This window comes from Antechinus flavipes, chromosome 5, assembly GCF_016432865.1.
Source record: "Antechinus flavipes isolate AdamAnt ecotype Samford, QLD, Australia chromosome 5, AdamAnt_v2, whole genome shotgun sequence".
NCBI lineage: Eukaryota > Metazoa > Chordata > Mammalia > Dasyuromorphia > Dasyuridae > Antechinus > Antechinus flavipes.
In genome coordinates, this window is record NC_067402.1 from 110827041 (window position 1) to 110846305 (window position 19265).

The window sequence follows — 19265 nt, forward strand, 5'->3', positions numbered from 1 at the left end:
AAAAAGCATACCAATGTAAAAAAAAATCATGAATATAGTAATTATATTTGTGTGTGTGTGTGTGTGTGTGTGTGTGTGTGTGTTTTGAGCAAAGTTTTTGTCAGTTACCTCCAAGTTTCTGCCTTTGTAAAATAATACAGTTGACTTAATGGTTTTCTAAGAGCTCTTCCTTCTTTTGTTATAACTTTCTAGCACTTGTCCAAGTAAGGTCTTATAAGGGAAAAGCAGTACTAGAAACCATGGCTCCTGGTTTATTTAGTCTAGATTAGTTTTCATTATTTCAAACTCTTACCTCAAAAGCAAAGAAAAAAAAATTTCAAACAAAAGTGATTGCTTTGTCAGCATATTAATGGCAGTTATAGTAATATAATGTCTAATTGACAGTACTTTTATATGTCTCTTGGCAAGTTTAGTGCTGGTTTATGCATTTATGGTTTATGAATTAGTCATTATTATTCCCTCTAGATTGTAAGGGTTCTTTTTTTTTTTTCTAACCGTTACAGTGGTTTGTAAAAAGCATGAGAGAGTGTGTTTTGTTTGCTTTAAAAGGGGAAAGTATTGTTAAGGGAAATTGATATGATGTTGTGTAACAGAATCATACAGGGTAATCTCCTTGGAATAACATAACTTAAGTATTCGGTTAATGTCTCATATTGTGATTTTATATATATATGTATGTGTGTGTGTGTGTGTGTGTGTGTGTGTGTGTGTGTGTAATAGTATATGTCAAATATTGTCTATGTGTCACAGATGCACCTTCATGCTTGAAATTGATTAAAAAAAAAATTACAATCGATCCTAACAACTGTTCTGTTCATCTTTATTGATCAAGTACAAGAAAGATAAATTGTAGCCTAAATAAGATTGTAGTAAATGTTAGTGTCGTTGGGGACTAGAGTTTGATGGAGAACCATTCATCATCTCAAATGGTGACCTGTCCGTGTCTCCATCTATACTTAGTCTGCTGTCTAATCACATACCTATTGATTTTATCTACAGTCAAGAAACCTATATGTGACTATCATTGGACAGCCCAGATTGCTAAATGTAAACGGGTCATTGATGTGAAAAGGATTTCATTTTCATTTTCTTACTGACCAGCAATGATTTATTTAAACAGAAACTACCTTGTCATGCATGTGAAACCTCTATTACCATACCAATAAATAATTTGGTCTGGATGAGGAATGTGGGTGGAGAGTAGACTCCTTTGATTTAGTCACACCTTTTTTTTTTTTTTAAATATAGTTGTATGATTTTCAGGATATTTCCTAAGATCTTAGGTCTAGAAGACAATTCTAAAGGTCATTTATGTCATAGCTCTCTTTTAAAGCTCATTCTTTTTTTTTTTTTTAATAGCTTTTTATTTATAAGATATATGCATGCGTGATTTTTCAGCATTGACCCTTGCAAAACTTTTTGTTACAACTTTTCCCCTCCTTCCCCCACATGGCAGGTTAACCAATACATATTAAATATGTTAAAATAGAAGTTAAATACAATATATGTATACAAGTCCAAACAGTTATTTTGCTGTACAGAAATAATCAGACTTTGAAATAGTGTACAATTAGCCTGTGAAGGAAATCAAAAATGCAGGTAGACAAAAATAGAGGGATTGGGAATTCTATGTAGTGGTTCATAGTCATCTCCCAGAGTTCTTTCGCTGGGTGTAGCTGGTTCAGTTCATTACTGCTCTATTGGAACTGATTTGGTTCATCTCATTGTTGAAGAGGGCCACGTCCATCAGAATTGATCATATAATATTGTTGTTGAAGTATATAATGATCTTCTGGTCCTGCTCATTTCACTCAGCATCAGTTCGTATAAGTCTCTCCAGGCCTTTCTGAAATCATCCTGCTGGTCATTTCTTACAGAACACACTAATATTCCATAACATTCATATACAACAATTTATTCAGCCATTCTCCAATTGATAGGTATCCACTTAGTTTCTGGCCACTACAAAAAAGGCTGTGGTAAGGCCGATTCTTGACTAAGTGTTCTGGGCCGAAGTGCCTAGTTTTTCTATTCCTATATCTGTTCTTCAGGAAAAGAAAAATTTTCAATATTTCTAGACCCATAATCCCAAAAAGATCAAAAAAAGAAAGAAAAAGTCCTATATTGTGACAACTCTTTTTGTAGTATCAAAGAATTGGAAACTCAAAGATGTCTGTCATTGGGGAATGGTGGAGCAAGTTTTGCTGTTTGAATGTGATGTATACTATTGTATGGTATAATTTAATAAACTTAGAAAAACTCCTAAACTGATGTAGACTGAAGTGAACAGAATAAGAACAATTTATACTACAATTTCAGTTATAAAAATAAACAGTTCTGAAAGACTTAAGTAATAATCACACATAATTCCAGAGAACCAATATTGAACAATGTTTTTTACTTCATGATTGAGAGATGATTGGCTAATATACAGAATGATGCATACATTTTTGAACATTGCCAATTTGAGGATTTTTTTTTTTTTGCACTATGCTTATTTGTTATAAGGGTTTTATTTTTTTTTTCCCCTTCATCTTGTTAATGTGAGAGAGGGTTAATGTGGGAGAGGAAAAAATGCTTGCTAATTGAAAAAATAAATGAAATTCTTTAGAAAGTATAGAGTTGCAAACAAGTTTATCCTAGGAAGGGTGCAAAAATATTTTTCATGAAATATGTAACTTAGTTATATATTTGATGAGATCTTCAATGTTGGGTGTGGTTAGCAGAGAAATTGATAAAAATTAATCCTTGAGACAAGCCCAGAAGAAGCACTGATAATGGTCACTTTAGCTTTATGGTCTCACTGTCTGAGGAATTTATCCAGTCAGAAATGCAAGCTGTGTCAAACCTCTGAGAATATCTACCCGTTGTGGGAGTCTTAGGCAGCCTCACCTTGCTTTATTCTGTCAGAAATCCCAATCATGTCCCTGAGATTAAATTCTCTATAAAAATCTACTTATGGGCCATCCCATGGCCATGGCCACTGCCCTCCTTTAGGTCAGTCCACCAATGCACTTTGCCTTTTGATGTCTTATCTTCTTGCTCCTTCTCTATGCCAACTGGTACCTCTTCTAACTCTACTATGCTTTCCAACCCCACTTCTCATTATAGCTAACTAATTCCTTTAGGGTGCCAAATCCCTTTCAGGATTTAGTCTGCCAGCTAAGGGCATGCCCCCCAATTTCATGCTTTGCTCCCTTTTTTACCGGGTAATTGTGAGTTATGCTGAGGAACTTGTCTTTCATATTTATCATTCCTGGTATCTATTGTATCCTTTCATTTTGTCTGTAATCTATTCCCCTAAGTAAATCTACCTTTTCCCAAAGAGAATGGCCATTTTTAATTCTTCATGTGACTGAACCCCAACTTTTGGTACCTACCATCATCTGATGTGTACAATACCCACATCATTTTGATCAACTTTAGTTTAATGTTCAAATCTGTTAAAAGTTGCCTGCTGGCTCTATTATAATATGGTAATCTATTTTTCATCTGGTACCCCTGAAAACTAAATGTACTTTTCATTTACAGGAACCATGATCTGTCTACATATCTAGTTTAATATATTAATGAATTGAATATATAGGATAAATTTGAACCTTTGATTTTAGATGGCTTTTTTCTCCAGGTCTCAAAAAAGAAAGGAATTTTCTAAATATGCCTAAGGATAATGATATATTTACATAAATTTAGGCTTCACTTATGACTGGTATATCAGTTCTAATAATGAATGGATAAAATTGTGATTCAACTCCAGAACTGTAATTTTTAAAAATCTTTATATCACTTAAATAGGTATATGTCCTATATTACATATATATATATAATATATGTATATATGTATGTAAATACACTTGAATATCATAACCTTCTGTTATGAACAAAAACCTATATGTTATTCATTGCTTCTATATAGTAGAAATGTGACTATTAATACTTTCTTTATAGAGTGCAGAGTTTTACAAAGTTACCACAGAACAATACCAGAGGGCTGCTGAGGAAGTGGAATCCAAGTTCAAGTAAGTTTTTATTATTTACATACTATTTTCCTTTTCAAAAATGGAAAAGTTATTTAATGATATAGCACTTAGGAATCGTAGGAAGAATGCTAGTGAAAGAAATATATTATTTGCTTCTCCTGGAGCTAAACTGAAGACATTTGATGAAAGCTTGTTGTTGGCCAGTATAATTTATTTTGTGAGTTATAGGGACGTTGAAAACAAGGATAATAAAAGTGTTATTTGGATTATAATGCTTAGGCAGTTTGAGAACAGGGAAAATTTCCATTTTTATATATTAAAATGTGGGTCATGTCCAAATTTGGTTTTCAATCTTCTTTCATAGTCATTTTTATTCCTTCACATGTACTTTAGAAGTATTTAAATCATTAGCTTAACTTTGCCCTTAATTATAAAGGTAGCGTTCATTTGCTAACTTTATTAATCCTTAGGATACTTAAATGAATGTTCTGTAATTGATGAACCAGAGTGGCTCTGACCCATAACCTTGGACTTTGTCTTTTCTGCCAGAGCTTTCATTAAGCAAAAAGACATCATTCATAATATAAATGGTCCTATTATGTAACCTCTGTAAGTAGGAAATTGCTAGCTCCCCCCAAAATGATATTGTTATGTATTGAGCTGAAATATTGTTAGATTCTAATTTTTATGTTTCTGTATCTGTTTATATATGCTTGATAAAATAATTAAATCTTAGTGTGAAATCATTATTTTCACATAGTATGCAGTTTGCCTACTAAGTGGCAGACACAACAGAGATCTTTGACTATTTGGAATCCTGCTTCAACATTCCCTGATAGGCAGCAGCTCTACAAGTCTTTGAAAAGCATCTCATCTAGTATTTTGGATGTAGCATATTATAGTGAATCTAAAACTAGTTCTAAAATTAGATCACTTGGGCTCATATTCTGATTCAATATGACTTTTTGACAAATCACTTTTTGCTTCTTCAGGCTTCAGTTTCCTTGCTTATAAAATGAGAGGGTTGCATGAGATTCTTTGACTCTAGGCCTGTGATCTGTTGCTTTTATCTGAGGAAAATTTTGTTAGGGTCTTTGATAGAGATGAAAAGCTTCCAAAAGTACCATTTCAGCATTTTATAAAAAACATATACCTTTTCTTCATAATAGCTGATTGTGAATGAAGTTTATTAGGATATGTGATAAAACACCCATTTAATCAACATTCCTTCATAATGGCTAATAGACATTGTTCTGAGAATTCTTATATATTAATTTAAATCTCAGCCCTCTAAGTATCTACTGTTAGTTTAGTAAATCATAGAATAAGACATAAAACCATGCAGAAGGTGGAATTGCCCGTGGATATTAGACTACCAAGTGTTGTACAGTTGTAATGAAGCCAGTTGTGCTTTGATAACATGTCAGAGGAATTCTTTGAGAACTGAGGCTTCAGACTGGATGAAAGATAGTTTTGTTTTTGTTTTTGTTTTTTTTAAAGAACTTTTTAACTAGCAACAATAAAAGCTTTCTTTTAATGAAGCAAAACAAAACCTAAAATGTTACATTTGAAAGGTGAATTGTTATATTTAATCCTTTATTGGCAGCTGCTTGTCTAGGGTAAGAATTGGATCTATTCCTCTGCAGAGTTTTGTTTATAATCTACATCTAGAATTGTCATCAAAAGATGTACAGAAATAAGTTATAATCTAGCTTGCACATATCTTATATACTTGATGAAATTTTAATATAGTTTGATTCTATTAGGGCAATATTTTATAATACTGGGAAGAAGAATTATTAGAGTATATGACTATAATTAATACTAGTAAAGTCTTTTTTCTTGTCTATGCCTCAATTTCCTGATCAGTAGGATAAAGGGTTGGCCCAGATGGTCTTTAAGATTTCAGCCCTACACAGTAATTAAATTGTATATGAACAAAAATTGTGTGTGATGGTACACTGGATTTTAACAAGGATTTTAGAGTTTTATCCTTTATATATAAAGTTACTGAAATTTAGCTTATTAATTTGATCTCCTGAAAGAAGCTTGAGTTATCCCAGTGAAGGTACTTTGTAAAAGTCAAGGTGATCTTAAAATAACAGGGGCTTTATGCAAAACACTTGAAAGATAAAATAGATTTTGCATATATTACTGTATATTTTAAGGTTCTCTATACAAAATTCTTTCATTTTAAAATGTCTTTGGTCACAAGGGCCTCACTGTGACATATTATTTAGGTCTCCTCTTGGTACTTTAATAGCTGTATCACAAATGAATTAGTGAAGCCTAAAGATGATGCTCCAGCGGTATCAGCAGGTGTTTCTCATGTTCCCTGTAATTAAACATGTGGATTGTGGACAGTTTTAAGCAACAGTGTTTAAAGATCCTGTTTAATTGGCTGTAAAAGAATTAAATAAGGTTTTGACTGCTAGATTTATAATTCTGTTAGTTGCAAAAGCCACTATGCCTGAATGTCAATGTGACTTCAATTTGGGATATTATATTAATAGAACTAATGGTACTGTGGTTCCAAAGTTACTGTGTTAAATAGGCCTAAAACTCCTCTTTAATTTGTCAATTAATTCTTATTACTTAACATTTCTACTTAAACTTCTAATTTAAGTTTTTCTCTTGCATTTCTTGAAAGTTCAGTTTCTGCAGTTTTTCATGATTTCAGTTGCTTTTTAAAATAATGACTTATCACTAAGATTAAAATTATACACTGCTGTACATGTATTTGTATCTGCAAGCTGACAGGTCTTCTGTACATTGTAACATTTATTGATGCATGCTTATAACATATTTTGGTACTGTGTGAATGAATCTGATATTCCAAATGTGCGTGATAAATGTTTTATCTCTGATTTTCATTGATCAGATTCTAAATGATCAAATGATTTATCTCAGTGAGACAGTAATTCACATTGATCATGTTTTAAAGGATCAAATTGGGTTAGTTTCTGCTGTACGTAAATTGTATTAAAACAACATTAGTTGAACATGCTGCCTTTTTTGATTCAGGAGTTATGTTACATTATGACCAGAATTATTGTATTATAAAGATGTCTCCTTTATAATGAAAAGTTTACACAAGAAGAAAAGAATGCAATATTACTGGAAGAATAGAGCTTCAGGCAAGAATTTGGGCTTTAACTAAGTAACTTCTGCATTGTATTGTCCTTTTTCTCCTTTCCCCTTCTCTCTCCCATCCTTCTTCTCTTTATATTTGGGGAGATGGGAGCAAGAAATATAGCAATTGCAGTAGTGATTTTTTTTATTGCCTTTGGTCATGGGAGCCAACTAACATCTTGATTTTCCAATTAGGGACGCTGTAATTGAAAAGGCAAAATCTTAACTATAGAAAATATTTTAACCTCTACCTTTTGTGCTTAAGTTTCTTGGTTGTCAGCAATTTGGATCTCTCAGAAGTCTTCTGAATTCAGGTGTAATCATTCATTCTAGTGCTGATGACTTGTAGCAAAAGATCTTTAAAAGTTGGCTCATTCTTTTGTAATGATTATTCTTTTACGTGTGGTATTTTAAAATTACAGATATTATAGACACTGATAGATCTGGTTCATAATGTCCTCAACAACCCATGCTCTCTGAAGCAGACTTTAAAGCATAAAATGAAAGAGGCAATGCCAGTAATAGAGTTTATACATACCCAAAGTTTATTTCTCTATTATGGGATAGATATGTGTCTTAGATTGTAGAATTGTCATTCTTCCACTTTTCACAAATGAACAAACGTATCTAGAAGATTCAGGTTGCTTTGCAACACTTGGTTGACGATAGATGCTGGTGGAAAATGTAATCAGAAACAGTTGAGTTCAAGAAGAAATCTGGCATTATCCAAAAAATTAGAATTATTACATCGATATCATCTAATGCATTATTCAGTCTTTCTCATTCTTTGGATCTTTTCACATTCTGACAATAAAGGGATAGGCCAGTAAAATTGTGGAAGCTTGCTTACTTCTTTTTCTCCTAAAAATTCATCATTTGCTTTTTCAGTAATTGTCCCTATTACACACTTCCACCAGGAAAGTCTTTTAAAAGGAAATCTGGACTAGGTAACTGGTAAAATGTGGTGCTAAGAAGGACCATAGTAAAGGTTTGATCCCTGAAAATATTATTTTGCTTCATAGAAGGAACACAGTGCTTACAAAGTACAACTCATCAGTATTATTGGTCACCAAAGGAAAAATGTGATTGCATTTCAAACTAATCTCTAAATTTATTTTTTCATCCACAAAATACAATATCTGTACTACCTATTTATGGGGTTACTATGTGGCTCAGACAAAATATGTGAGAAGTGATTTGCCTTACAAATCTAAATGTGTCTTCTAAATGTCAATTGTTATTTTAAGAAAGATAGTTACCTTTAGTATGTAGAAGCAAAACTCAAGGGCACCTGAGCTCAAATGTGGCCTCAGACACTTAACACTTCCTAGCTATGTGACCCTGGGCAAGTCCATTTAACCCCAATTGCCTCAGCCAAAGAGAGAGAGAGAGAGAGAGAGAGAGAAAGAGGAGATGAGAGAGAGAGGAGGAGAGCGTGATGGCACATTTCCTTGCATATGAATGATGAGGGAGCTTTCCCCAGCTACCCAATTCTGAGTTGTTCATGTATATTTCTTTTTAAACATTATGTACCTACCACATTACCCAATATTTCTCTTAATAAAAATTAAAATTAATATTTGTTAACTCTTGGGAATTTGGGTGCCTGAATTCACTAAATTTTGATTTACTTCTTGAGAAAAAACTGGTATCTCTGTTTTTTCTTCTGGAAACATAAGCATTGAACTCTCTTTTGATCAATATGATTCATTAAGGATAGAGTATACCTCATGCTGTTACATGAAATATTACACAGTTTAGTTTGACAAATGATGACTTTGAGTGAGTTAGTGAAAGAAAAAGCATTTGTAAAGCACTTACTATTTGTTAAGCATTAGGATTAAAAATAGGAAAAGGAGATGAGTACCTGACTTCCAGGATCTCTAATTAAGGGAAACCATTCCTAAAATAAAGTTCAGCTTCTAGGCTTCAGGAAGAGTCTGAAGGCCTAATGGTATTGTTATAATAGATAAGAGTACTGGGCCTGGAGTCAGGAAAGCCTGAGTTCATATTCTGCCTTAGACATTCAGTAGCTGTGACTTAACAACTGTCTCCCTCATTTGGAAAGTGGGGGTGATAATAATTTCTCAGGTTTGTTGTGAATGTTAAATGAGATATTTGTGAAACACTTTATACAAATCTTTTTTATTATTATTATGTCTTTTTATTTACAAAACATATGTGTGGATAATTATTTTCAACATTGAGTTTTGCAAAACCTTCTGTTCCAAATTTTCCCCTCATTCCCCCCAGCCCTTCCCTACATGTTAAATATGTTAAATCCTATATATATATATATACTGTACAGTTATCTTGCTACACAAGAAAAATCAGATTTAGAAAGAAAAAAAAACCTGAGAAGGAAAACAAAAGTGCAATCAAACAATAACAGAAAGAGTATAAATGCTATGTTATGAACCACACTCAGTTCTCACAGTCCTCTCTCTGGGTGCAGATAGTTTTCTTCCTCTCATTAGAACTCCCCTGAATCATCTCATTCATTATTGAAGAGAGCCATGTCCATCAGAATTGATCTCATATAGTATTGTTGTTGACGTAAATAATGATCTGCTCAGCTGGTTCTGCTCATTTCACTTAGCATCAGTTCATGTAAATCCAGACCTCTCTGAAATCCTACTGGTCATTTCCTATAGAACAATAATATTCTATAACATTCATATACCATAATTTATTCAACCATTTTGCAATTGATGGGTGTTCACTCATTTTCCTGTTTCTATCCACCACAAAAAAGGCTGCCACAAACATTTTTGCACATCTGGGTCTCTTTCCCTCCTTTAACATCTCTTTGTGATATAATCCCAGAAGAAACACTGCTGGATCAAAGGGTATGCACAGTTTGATAACTTTTTGAGCATAGTTCCAAATTGCTCTCTGGAATGGTTGGATTCGTTCACAACTCTACCAACAATGTCCCAGTTTTCCCACATCCCCTCCAACTTTCTTCATTATCTTTTCCTGTCATCTTAGCCAATCTGACAGGTATGTAGTGGTATCTCAGAGTTGTCTTAATGTGCATTTCTCTGATCAATTGGATGCAGCTTTTCATATGACTAGAAATAGTTTCAATTTCTTCATCTGAGAATTGTCTGTTCATATCCTTTGACCATTTATCAATTGGAGAATGGCTTGAACTATTATAAATTTGAGTCAATTCTCCATATATTTTAGAAATGAGGCCTTTATCAGAACCTTTGAATATAAAAAATGTTTTCCCAATTTATTGCTTCCCTTCTAATCTTGTCTGTATTACTTTTGTTTGTACAAAAACTTTTTAAACTTAATATAATCAAAATTATCTATTTTGTGATCAGTAATGATCTCTAGTTCTTTGATCACAAATTCTTTCCTCCTCTACAGGTCTGAGAGGTAAACTATCCTATGTTCCTCTAATTTATTTATTTATTTATTTCCTCTAATTTATTTATAACATTATTCTTTATGCCTAGATCATGACCCCATTTTGACCTTATTATATAAATCTTAAAGAACTATATAAAAACTAATGAACATTAGTAATAAGTCATATGACATCATCACGAAGCATGGGAATGGAAAATCTGGGTAGATATTAAAGTCTAGAGAACCTTAGAAGTCACTGACAAAGCAAGTAGGACCTAATGGTCCTTCATCTCACCAGGACAGACTGTTCATTCCCACCTCATATAACCCAGAATGGCATTGGGTCTAGAGAAGGGGTTAAGAAGAAAGAAATAGGGAAAAGAAACACTGAGTGATTGTAGATCTTTCCATTACTCTGTTACAGCTTTAGATTGATTCTAGGACAAATTGCAACTGAGATCGCTTTTAAATGGCTACAGACCTTTAGTTTATGTAGTAACTCATAAAAAGTTGAAGTTTGTCCCACATAACTGGAATTTGTTTTTACTGAAACCTTTTGTTTTTACTTAAAATTTCCACATTTCTCATTGGAACTAATGAAGAGTTTTTATCTTACTCAATTTTGACCATTAGGACATTCACTTTAAGATCTAGCTAGAAAAAAATTTCTTTGATTTTTTTTTTTCCTTTGATCTTTTCAAAGGTAGGAAGCATTACCTACCTTTTTAAATGCCACTCATGTACAGGTAGACACCATTGAAGCTGGTAGGAGGGCCAATTAGAGTTAATTATTGTCAGACTGACCTGTCACATCTCTGAAATGTCCAGGAAAGCTTCTATGCTGTAGTTTTTAAATTTCTCTTCTTATGTTATATTTGCAAAACTAACCATTGTAAAGGCTTTCCACAATCTTAGAAATCATATTAGAGAAGTTAGTCTGCATAAGAATAATAATATTCAACATGATTTCCTCAAAAGCCTATGTATTCTTCCATGTTTAAAAGTCTTTGAATATTTAAGTGATATTTCATTAGTTTTTAAAAGCATCTTAAAAATGTGCTTGCTATTGATAAATCACAATGTTGTCAAGAAAGAAAAGAAAAAGGATTTTTTTTCTTACCAAATCTGTTATTATTTATCATTTTATTTGTTTCCTGTTGAAGACCTTATCTTTAAAAGGCCATGGTCTCCCACTGCATTCATGGTCATCTCCAGTTGCCCTGATCTATATCTGGCCACTACCCTGGTGGCTTTGAAGGGGAAAGTGAGGCAGGAGACCTTGTAAAGCCCTTCCTCACTTAAATCTAGTTTACTTGCATTTCATGACATCACCTTCCTGATATCATGGTCCTTCTCAAGAACAAAGGTAAAACAACATGTTGACAGCCTAACTGGGCTGCTCCTTTGCCAAGTTTATTCTCATCTCCGAATTCTTCATCCTAGCTTCATGCCCCATTTAAACTTCCTGGTTTTCCATTTCCTCAGCCTCTTCAACTCCCACAATACATTGTCTTCATTTTGCCTCAGTCTCAAACGATTGTGACCCTACCGTTAACTATCTACCCCTTCCCTACTCAATTAGAAAAAGAAAAACAAACAATTTATCCCAGGCACCAAAATTCCTAGTTATAGTTTTGTTAAATGATCTAATTACTAGGATAGGCAAAGTTTACTCAGATTTGAATATTCAAATCATTAGTAAATCAGGTAAGATTAAACCTAGGAGTTGGATATACTTTGCTGCACTTGAAGCTTATTCATCATTATAGTTCTCTGTAATTTCCTGTCTTCCCTCCTGAACAAAAAAGACTTGTTCTAACTGATCTATATCATTAGACACAATATAACAATTCCTTGCACATGAATTCACAATAAATATTTGTCAAATGAAAGAACTGGTCATTTTAATTATTGCTCCTCATTTTTGTATCTTTAGTTGTAAAACCCTTGTTTTCAGGCTTTTCAGAATATTTCTGGGAATTTTTGACAGCACAGTTTAGTGGGAAGAATACAAGAATCCACATGCTCTTGGGTAACTCATTTAAGTCTCTGCAATTCATTCCAGTTCCAAATGTTGTAATCCTATATAATAAAATTCTATTTAAATTCCATCTTAAGTTGATTAAATGACATCACCACAATACATGCATATGTGTCATCACATACTTTAAGTGGTAGTTGTAGTAACATTTTCTCAAGCCATGTTGATGGTGCATCCTCAATTCCAGTACTTAAGTGGCATGTTTCCAAGTAAACTATTAATTGTAATTTATATACCACATAGTTATCTCCAATTATTATTTGTAAATCACAACATAAATCACTCAGATTTGCTTTTTCTAATACTATCTAATAATCAATTCTTCCATCAAAGGATATTCTTAGCCTTCTTCAGTACCAAGACTGCTTGTTCACTACATGTATCATTTCCACAGAAGAGCATGAGAATCTGCATGTTATATAGTGCTACCTTATTTGAAAGCTTTTGCCAGACTGCTGGTAGCTTTGAAAATGATTTTGTAGGATTTATGTAAAATGTTTGTTAAGTAAGGAATGTTTAAAAAAAAAAAAAAGCAGTAGTAGTGCTTTTTAATGCAATAGACCTATTCATACTTTACTATTTATTGAGTCCTGCAAGTGTGCTTGAACATGTATAGAGTTTTCATCTTCACTCTTCCCTGCAAGTTGAAACGAAAGCATCCATGCTCATGTGGTAAAATGTCAATAGCATCCCACATTTGCTCACATTGCTGCCTGCCTTTACTTCATGTTCTTTCTTGGGGAATGATATGAGTCACTACTCATTCAGTAGTCATCAGTGAAACTGGTATATTTGTTTCTTGTATGTGTACTTGTAAGTGTGGCTGCTATGTCAGAACTTATCTCAATGAATGGGAACTCCTATTTGTTGATGAAGCTGGCAAGTCATAATACTCTGCTACTCTGCCATAATACATCTGGCTTCACATTCCCTTTCCTAGTACTAAAACCTCTTGTTTTAATATATTAAACAAGCTTAGTGAAGATTTTACAAGCACAAAGAAGTCAGCTATTTCCTAATGACTGTATTAACACAAGAAAAGCTAAAGGCAGGAGCACCCTCCCTATCTGTCTCTCTTCCTCTTTCCTTTCTACCCCTTTCTCCCTTCCCATTTCCTCTTTCTCCCTTCCCCCCTCTCCCCTTTTCAGAAGCACTGCCATTTGCTTTGAATTTTGTTTTCTTGGGGCTTCTGAGATTACACAAATACCTGTTTTTGAGACCATGCTATCTCTGGAGTCTACAAGTCTTCAAGAATATTGTTGGCATAAGCACCAACAAAGCCATTTATGTGAAAGATCTGTTCTGCCCATTTGATGATAGGGTTTTTTTAAGTAACATACACCTGTTTCTGCTAAGAAAATGAAGAATGAATTGCCAATTACTGTAGACATGTTCAGACATGGTACTTCATATTGCACAGGCTTGTGTAGTCTGCTTTATCCTAGGCCCCCAACTATGAAACTATCATTCTTCCAAAAGGAGATAGGTTGTGAGAAGGAGGGAAAGAGAGAAAAAGGATCAGTCCTTGATCAGTTGCTATTATTTGTGCGTGTGCAAGCTGCAGGAAGGGAGGTCAGTTCTTATAACCTTTGTTTTCCCAGCAGAGTTCTTGAACAAGATGAAGTGATCAAAGCAGGATGCCAGTACATCATCACAATCTCATTATTTTGCAAGCTGCATGCACAGATGCTGCTGTTTTCTGCATCAGGCTTCACTGATTTACATTCATAACACCTCCATTAGAACTCATTTGATACAACTCATAATTAACCAGTTCTTTTCTTTTCATAGTAGTGTTGTTCTCATGCAAAAAGCACCAAAAGCAAAGAAGAAAATAGTATAGTTGTGTGAATCATGAGAACTAGAATCCATTGATTATATGAATAGAAGTATGTGTTAAATGCTTTTCTGCAATTTAGATCATTTACTGGTTCAGAGTTTTGAGGAGGTGGGATAGAAATCTTTTAAATCCTTGTGTAATATACATTTCCCTTTTTAGATAACCTGAATTAGATTAAGGTCAGGATCATAGAAATCAAGATTTGAAAGCACCTTAGAGATGTCCCTACCATTCATTTTATAATATTAGAGCTAAAGAAATTTTTTAAAATTCATTTTGTTTTTAATTTATGAACTAAAACAAGCTTTTTCATATATATATATTGTTCTCTTAGTTCTGCTTATTGCATTATTTCATGCAACTCTTTCACTGTTTTTCTAAAATTTCCTTATTTCTTATAGTAGTATTCTATCACAATCATATACCACAACTTGTTCAGTCATTTCCCCGATTAATAGGCATCCTTCAATTTCCAGTTCATTGCCACCACAAAGAGAGCTGTAATAAACATTTTAGAACTGATAAATCCGTATTCATCTTTGGAAATAGACCAAGTAGTGGTTATTAGTGGGTCAAAGTGTATACCCTTTGTATAGTTTAATATATGTGTGTGTGTATATATATATATATATATGTATATATATATATATATATATATATATACACACACACATATATATGTATATATATAATATATGTAATATATATGTATATATGTATAGTTTAATAACTCTTTAGGTGTAATTCCAAATTGCTCTCCAAAACAGTTGTATCATTCACAATTCTACCAACAATAAATGTGTCCCTGTTTTTCCATATCCTTTCAAACATTTGTTACTTTCCCTTTTTATCATTTTAACCATTGTGGTAGGTGTCAAATGATATCTCAAGATTGTTTTAATTCACATTTCTCTAATCAGTAGTGATTTAGAGCATGTTTCATACATTTAGAGCATGATTTAGGTCATGTTTCCTTTTTGACTTTGGTAAATTGTTTGTCCAAAAGCTAAAGAAATTAAATGACTTTCTCAGAATCACACAGATCATAAGTGGGTAAACCAGTATCAAAATCCAAGTTCTCTGACTTCAAATCTAGCTTATGTCCTCACCATAATGTTAAATGTCCCCAGTTTATGATAGTGATTCTTAATATTTATTTAGTCCATAGGTTTATAGGATTTAAAACTGCCAGAAATTCAGGGAGCAGATAACCTCTTATTCTGTAAATATAGAAGTGAAGAGTAAGATTTAGTAGTAGTCATCATCATTAGTCACTCCTAAAATCTTGGTAATTTTTACTTCATTTCATCCTTACAAAGCTTGTTAAAATTATCCCCATTTAATTGAAGAAAATTAAGCAAATAAAATTTAAATGACTTGTCCAGAGTCACACAACTAATATTATCTGAGGCTAGATTTGAACTCACTTGAGTTCAGATCAGGCACTCTATCCGCTGTGCTACTAGCTGCTCTGTAACAGATAGAATTTTGATCCAGATCTTGTAGGGAGTTTTCCTTCTCACCATGCTGCATAGTAACACCTCCTCTCTTTAATCTTTTTATATCTTTTCCCTGTTTAAAGAGTGCTGTTTCATCCTTATATATATTCTTGGTGTGTGTATGTATACACAAAAGTGTATATGGATTTTTCAGATATTTGTAATTTCATTCCAACACAAAACTCCTGTAATATCTTATTTAATTCTTAATACATGGTTTTTCTGAGTTGTTGTGAACAATCTGATAATGAGCCTTAAGAGAAAATGATACATTTGGAAAAGCACTGACCTTAAATTCAGAGAATTTGGTTTCAAGTCAGGCCTGTGAGTTTTAGATCTGTGAAATCTTGGGCAAGTCACTTCACTTCCCTAGGTTTTTGTGTCTTTCTGTTTAAAATGAAGTGGTTGGATTAGATGGCCTCTGAGATTCCTTGTAGCTCATCCAGTTTAATGATTGTGTTATGTGTAGGTTGATAGAAAACCCAAACTTTTAAGACTTTCGCCTTGCTTAGGAAATGCCAAATCTTACTTTTTTCAAGCACAGACTTTTAAAACATTGGAACATTTTCATGCTGCAAAGAAACATCTTAAGTATGACTTAATTGCTGGTTCAAAATTAAATGTGCATTTGACCTGACTTTGCCACATACCCCATTTCTTAGGATCTACTTTTAGTTTTAATACTTACATAAAAGGAAATTTGACTAGATTATTTCTAAAGTCCTTTCTAGTTCTAATATTATATGATTCTACCCAGAACCACTTTAATTAGTGATTGGATGTGGGAAAGTATTCTTATCAGTGTTTTAAACATATGACTAAGAGAATGGTGGTATTACATAAATCTAAAAGTCAGAGAAGTGGATTTTGTAGAAAAGTTAAAATTTGTTTTGAACATGTTGAGCTTAAGGTGCACCTGGAATATCTAGATGGGTATGTCTACTCAGCAGATAAAAAAATGTGAAACTAAAGATAGAGTTTGGGGCAAATTTATAAAGTTTCGTGATTTATTCACAGACATTTATTTGGAGATAGAGGAGTGGTTTGGTATCACCAAGGGGAGGGGAGGGAGAAAAGACCAAAAAAGAAAACCTTGGAGATATTCCAAGGTAAGAGTAGAAGTTGGTGTTCTGCTATCAAAGATAATCATAAAAACTGATAATTTTTGATTTGAAGGACAAGACATGAGGATTCAACGCTAATCTAATATATGTGATGCTCTCCAAGGAGGGTGGATCATGGAGAGAACCCTTGATAGCTAAGGGATAGATTAAGGATATTATTAATTAAGAAGATAAGAGATTTGTACTGAAAGTCTTCTTTTGGCACTTAGAAAATATTCTAGAGTCTTGAATAAAATACTAATGTGGGCATTATCTGCAACTGTCCTTGAGGATCATATTTAATGTGGCTTAATAATAGCATAACCAGGGAATTAGATTTGTTTTTCTTGACATCAGAAGGCTGAACAGGTGAGTGGAAGTTAGAAGGAGGCATATTTTGACTCAGTTCAGGAATTAATTTCCTAACAGTTCAACAGGAGTAACCCCAAAATAGATTTCTTGAAATGATGAGTTTGTCATTACTGATACTATTTAAGCAGAAGTTAAATGACTATTAAAGTTCTTGTAAAATGTATACATTAGTGAAATTTTAGTGCAGAACCTACTTTAAATGGCAATATAATAGTCTTTGTAGGTAAAAATTAGTCAGTCAGATTCTTAACTATAACTCAAGTTCCTAACATTCAATATAACTGAAAATTCTACTAGAATCCAGGGGTCCTCAAACTATGGCCCGTGGGCCAGATCAGGCAGTTGAGGACAATTATCCCCCTCACCCAGGGTTATGAAGTTTCTTTATTTAAAGGCCCACAAAACAAAGTTTTTGTTTTTACTATAGTCCGGCCCTCCAACAGTCTGAGGGACAGTGAACTTGTCCCCTATTTAAAAAGTTTGAGGACCCCTGTAACCTTTTGACATTGTTCCTATTATAGTTATCCATTCCATGTAGCAGCTTACCCTATTGTGGTTTCTATATATCATGGATTAGCATGAGAATTTAAATGGGAATTTGGGAGGAGTTTTGTAGAAGTTTCAAGGGACACTGAAAGGCCAGCAGATAACACAGAAAAAGTTGAGAAACTTTGAAATGCATTATTTTTTATGTATATATATATATATATATATAGTTTTGTATAATATCAACATATTTTAAGTTTTAACAATCACAATAATTTAAACTTCTCTGGTACAAAGGAAGAGCCAAAACATTTCACTCATATTTCATGGATAACTCAATTAGAATCACTCCTTTCCATTAAATTTGAGGCTTTCAGAAAATCTTCTATCTTTATAAATTCCTTTTCTTGTATGTGAGTCCAAGATGGCCCTAAGCTCCAAGTTTCTTGAATTATTACATTAAAAATCTTATCCCAAAAGTAAATCTAATTCTGGCTTTTAACTGTTTTGAGTTTTTTTTTTTTTTTTTTTAACCCCTGGGAAGAAAAATGATCATTTAAAAATAATTCAAGGGAAATTTCCTCAATCATTTTTCTTGCATAATTTGTACAGAATTACTTTTTGACACTTAAAATCTGATATTGATTTCATGTTCCCTAAAGATAAAAGGATTATCTGTTAAACTTTTTGCCATTAGTTCCAGAATACTACCAAGCCAAAAGAAAATGAAAAACGAAAAAATAAAAGTTCTTTGGTTGAAATGTAAATCCATTTCTCTTTCAGAGAATTTAAAAGGAGTACACAGAAAAGCACTGGGAAACTGCCATAAAAGGAAACTTGAAAACCAAAATGTATAGATCCCTTTGCTTTTTTTCACTGATGACAAGACAGCTGAAAAAATATTATTTCAAAATTTGATGATACAGAAAAAATAGGATTGTCTCTCTGGAAAAGACATTTATATAACTATATTTTGAAAGAGATTCTCTGCACGCCCCTCTTCCCCCCCAGATGTTATGCTATTTAAAAAGACTGATCATTTTTTATTAATGACGCATCTGTTTGCACTACATGACATAAAATTGCCTCTTTGTACAACATGATAGCTAGGAAAGAGGTCTAAAAAAAATGGAATGTGTAAAGTGCTGCAGGTTTGGCTTTGCAAAATAGCCACCAGTTAAGGTATTTATTCAGTGACTATACACTGTCCTATTAGTTAGTTCATGACCATCAATCAGCTTCTCTCACTTTTATTATGCCTTTCCTTTCCACAGGACATATCTATTTTTTTAAAAAGTAAATACACATACATACACACACACACACACACACACAAGAGCACACTCACTTATAAATATTAGGATGTAATATAAATATTAGAATACACAAGTCAGAATCACTGCATCTTAAAATTAAAAGGTACCCATTAGAGACTGCATTCACATCCTG

General features: G+C 33.1%; 1 protein-coding gene across 2 annotated transcripts in view; it reads left to right on the plus strand.

The window, feature by feature from the left end:
• CHCHD3 (coiled-coil-helix-coiled-coil-helix domain containing 3) overlaps positions 1-19265 on the plus strand; it is a 336173-nt gene that overhangs the window by 258854 nt on the left and 58054 nt on the right. For both annotated transcript variants that reach the window (XM_052000966.1, XM_052000967.1), the window contains one exon: positions 3949-4019. In XM_052000966.1, coding sequence (XP_051856926.1) covers positions 3949-4019 — 71 coding nt within the window. The remainder of the gene's footprint in view (positions 1-3948; positions 4020-19265) is intronic.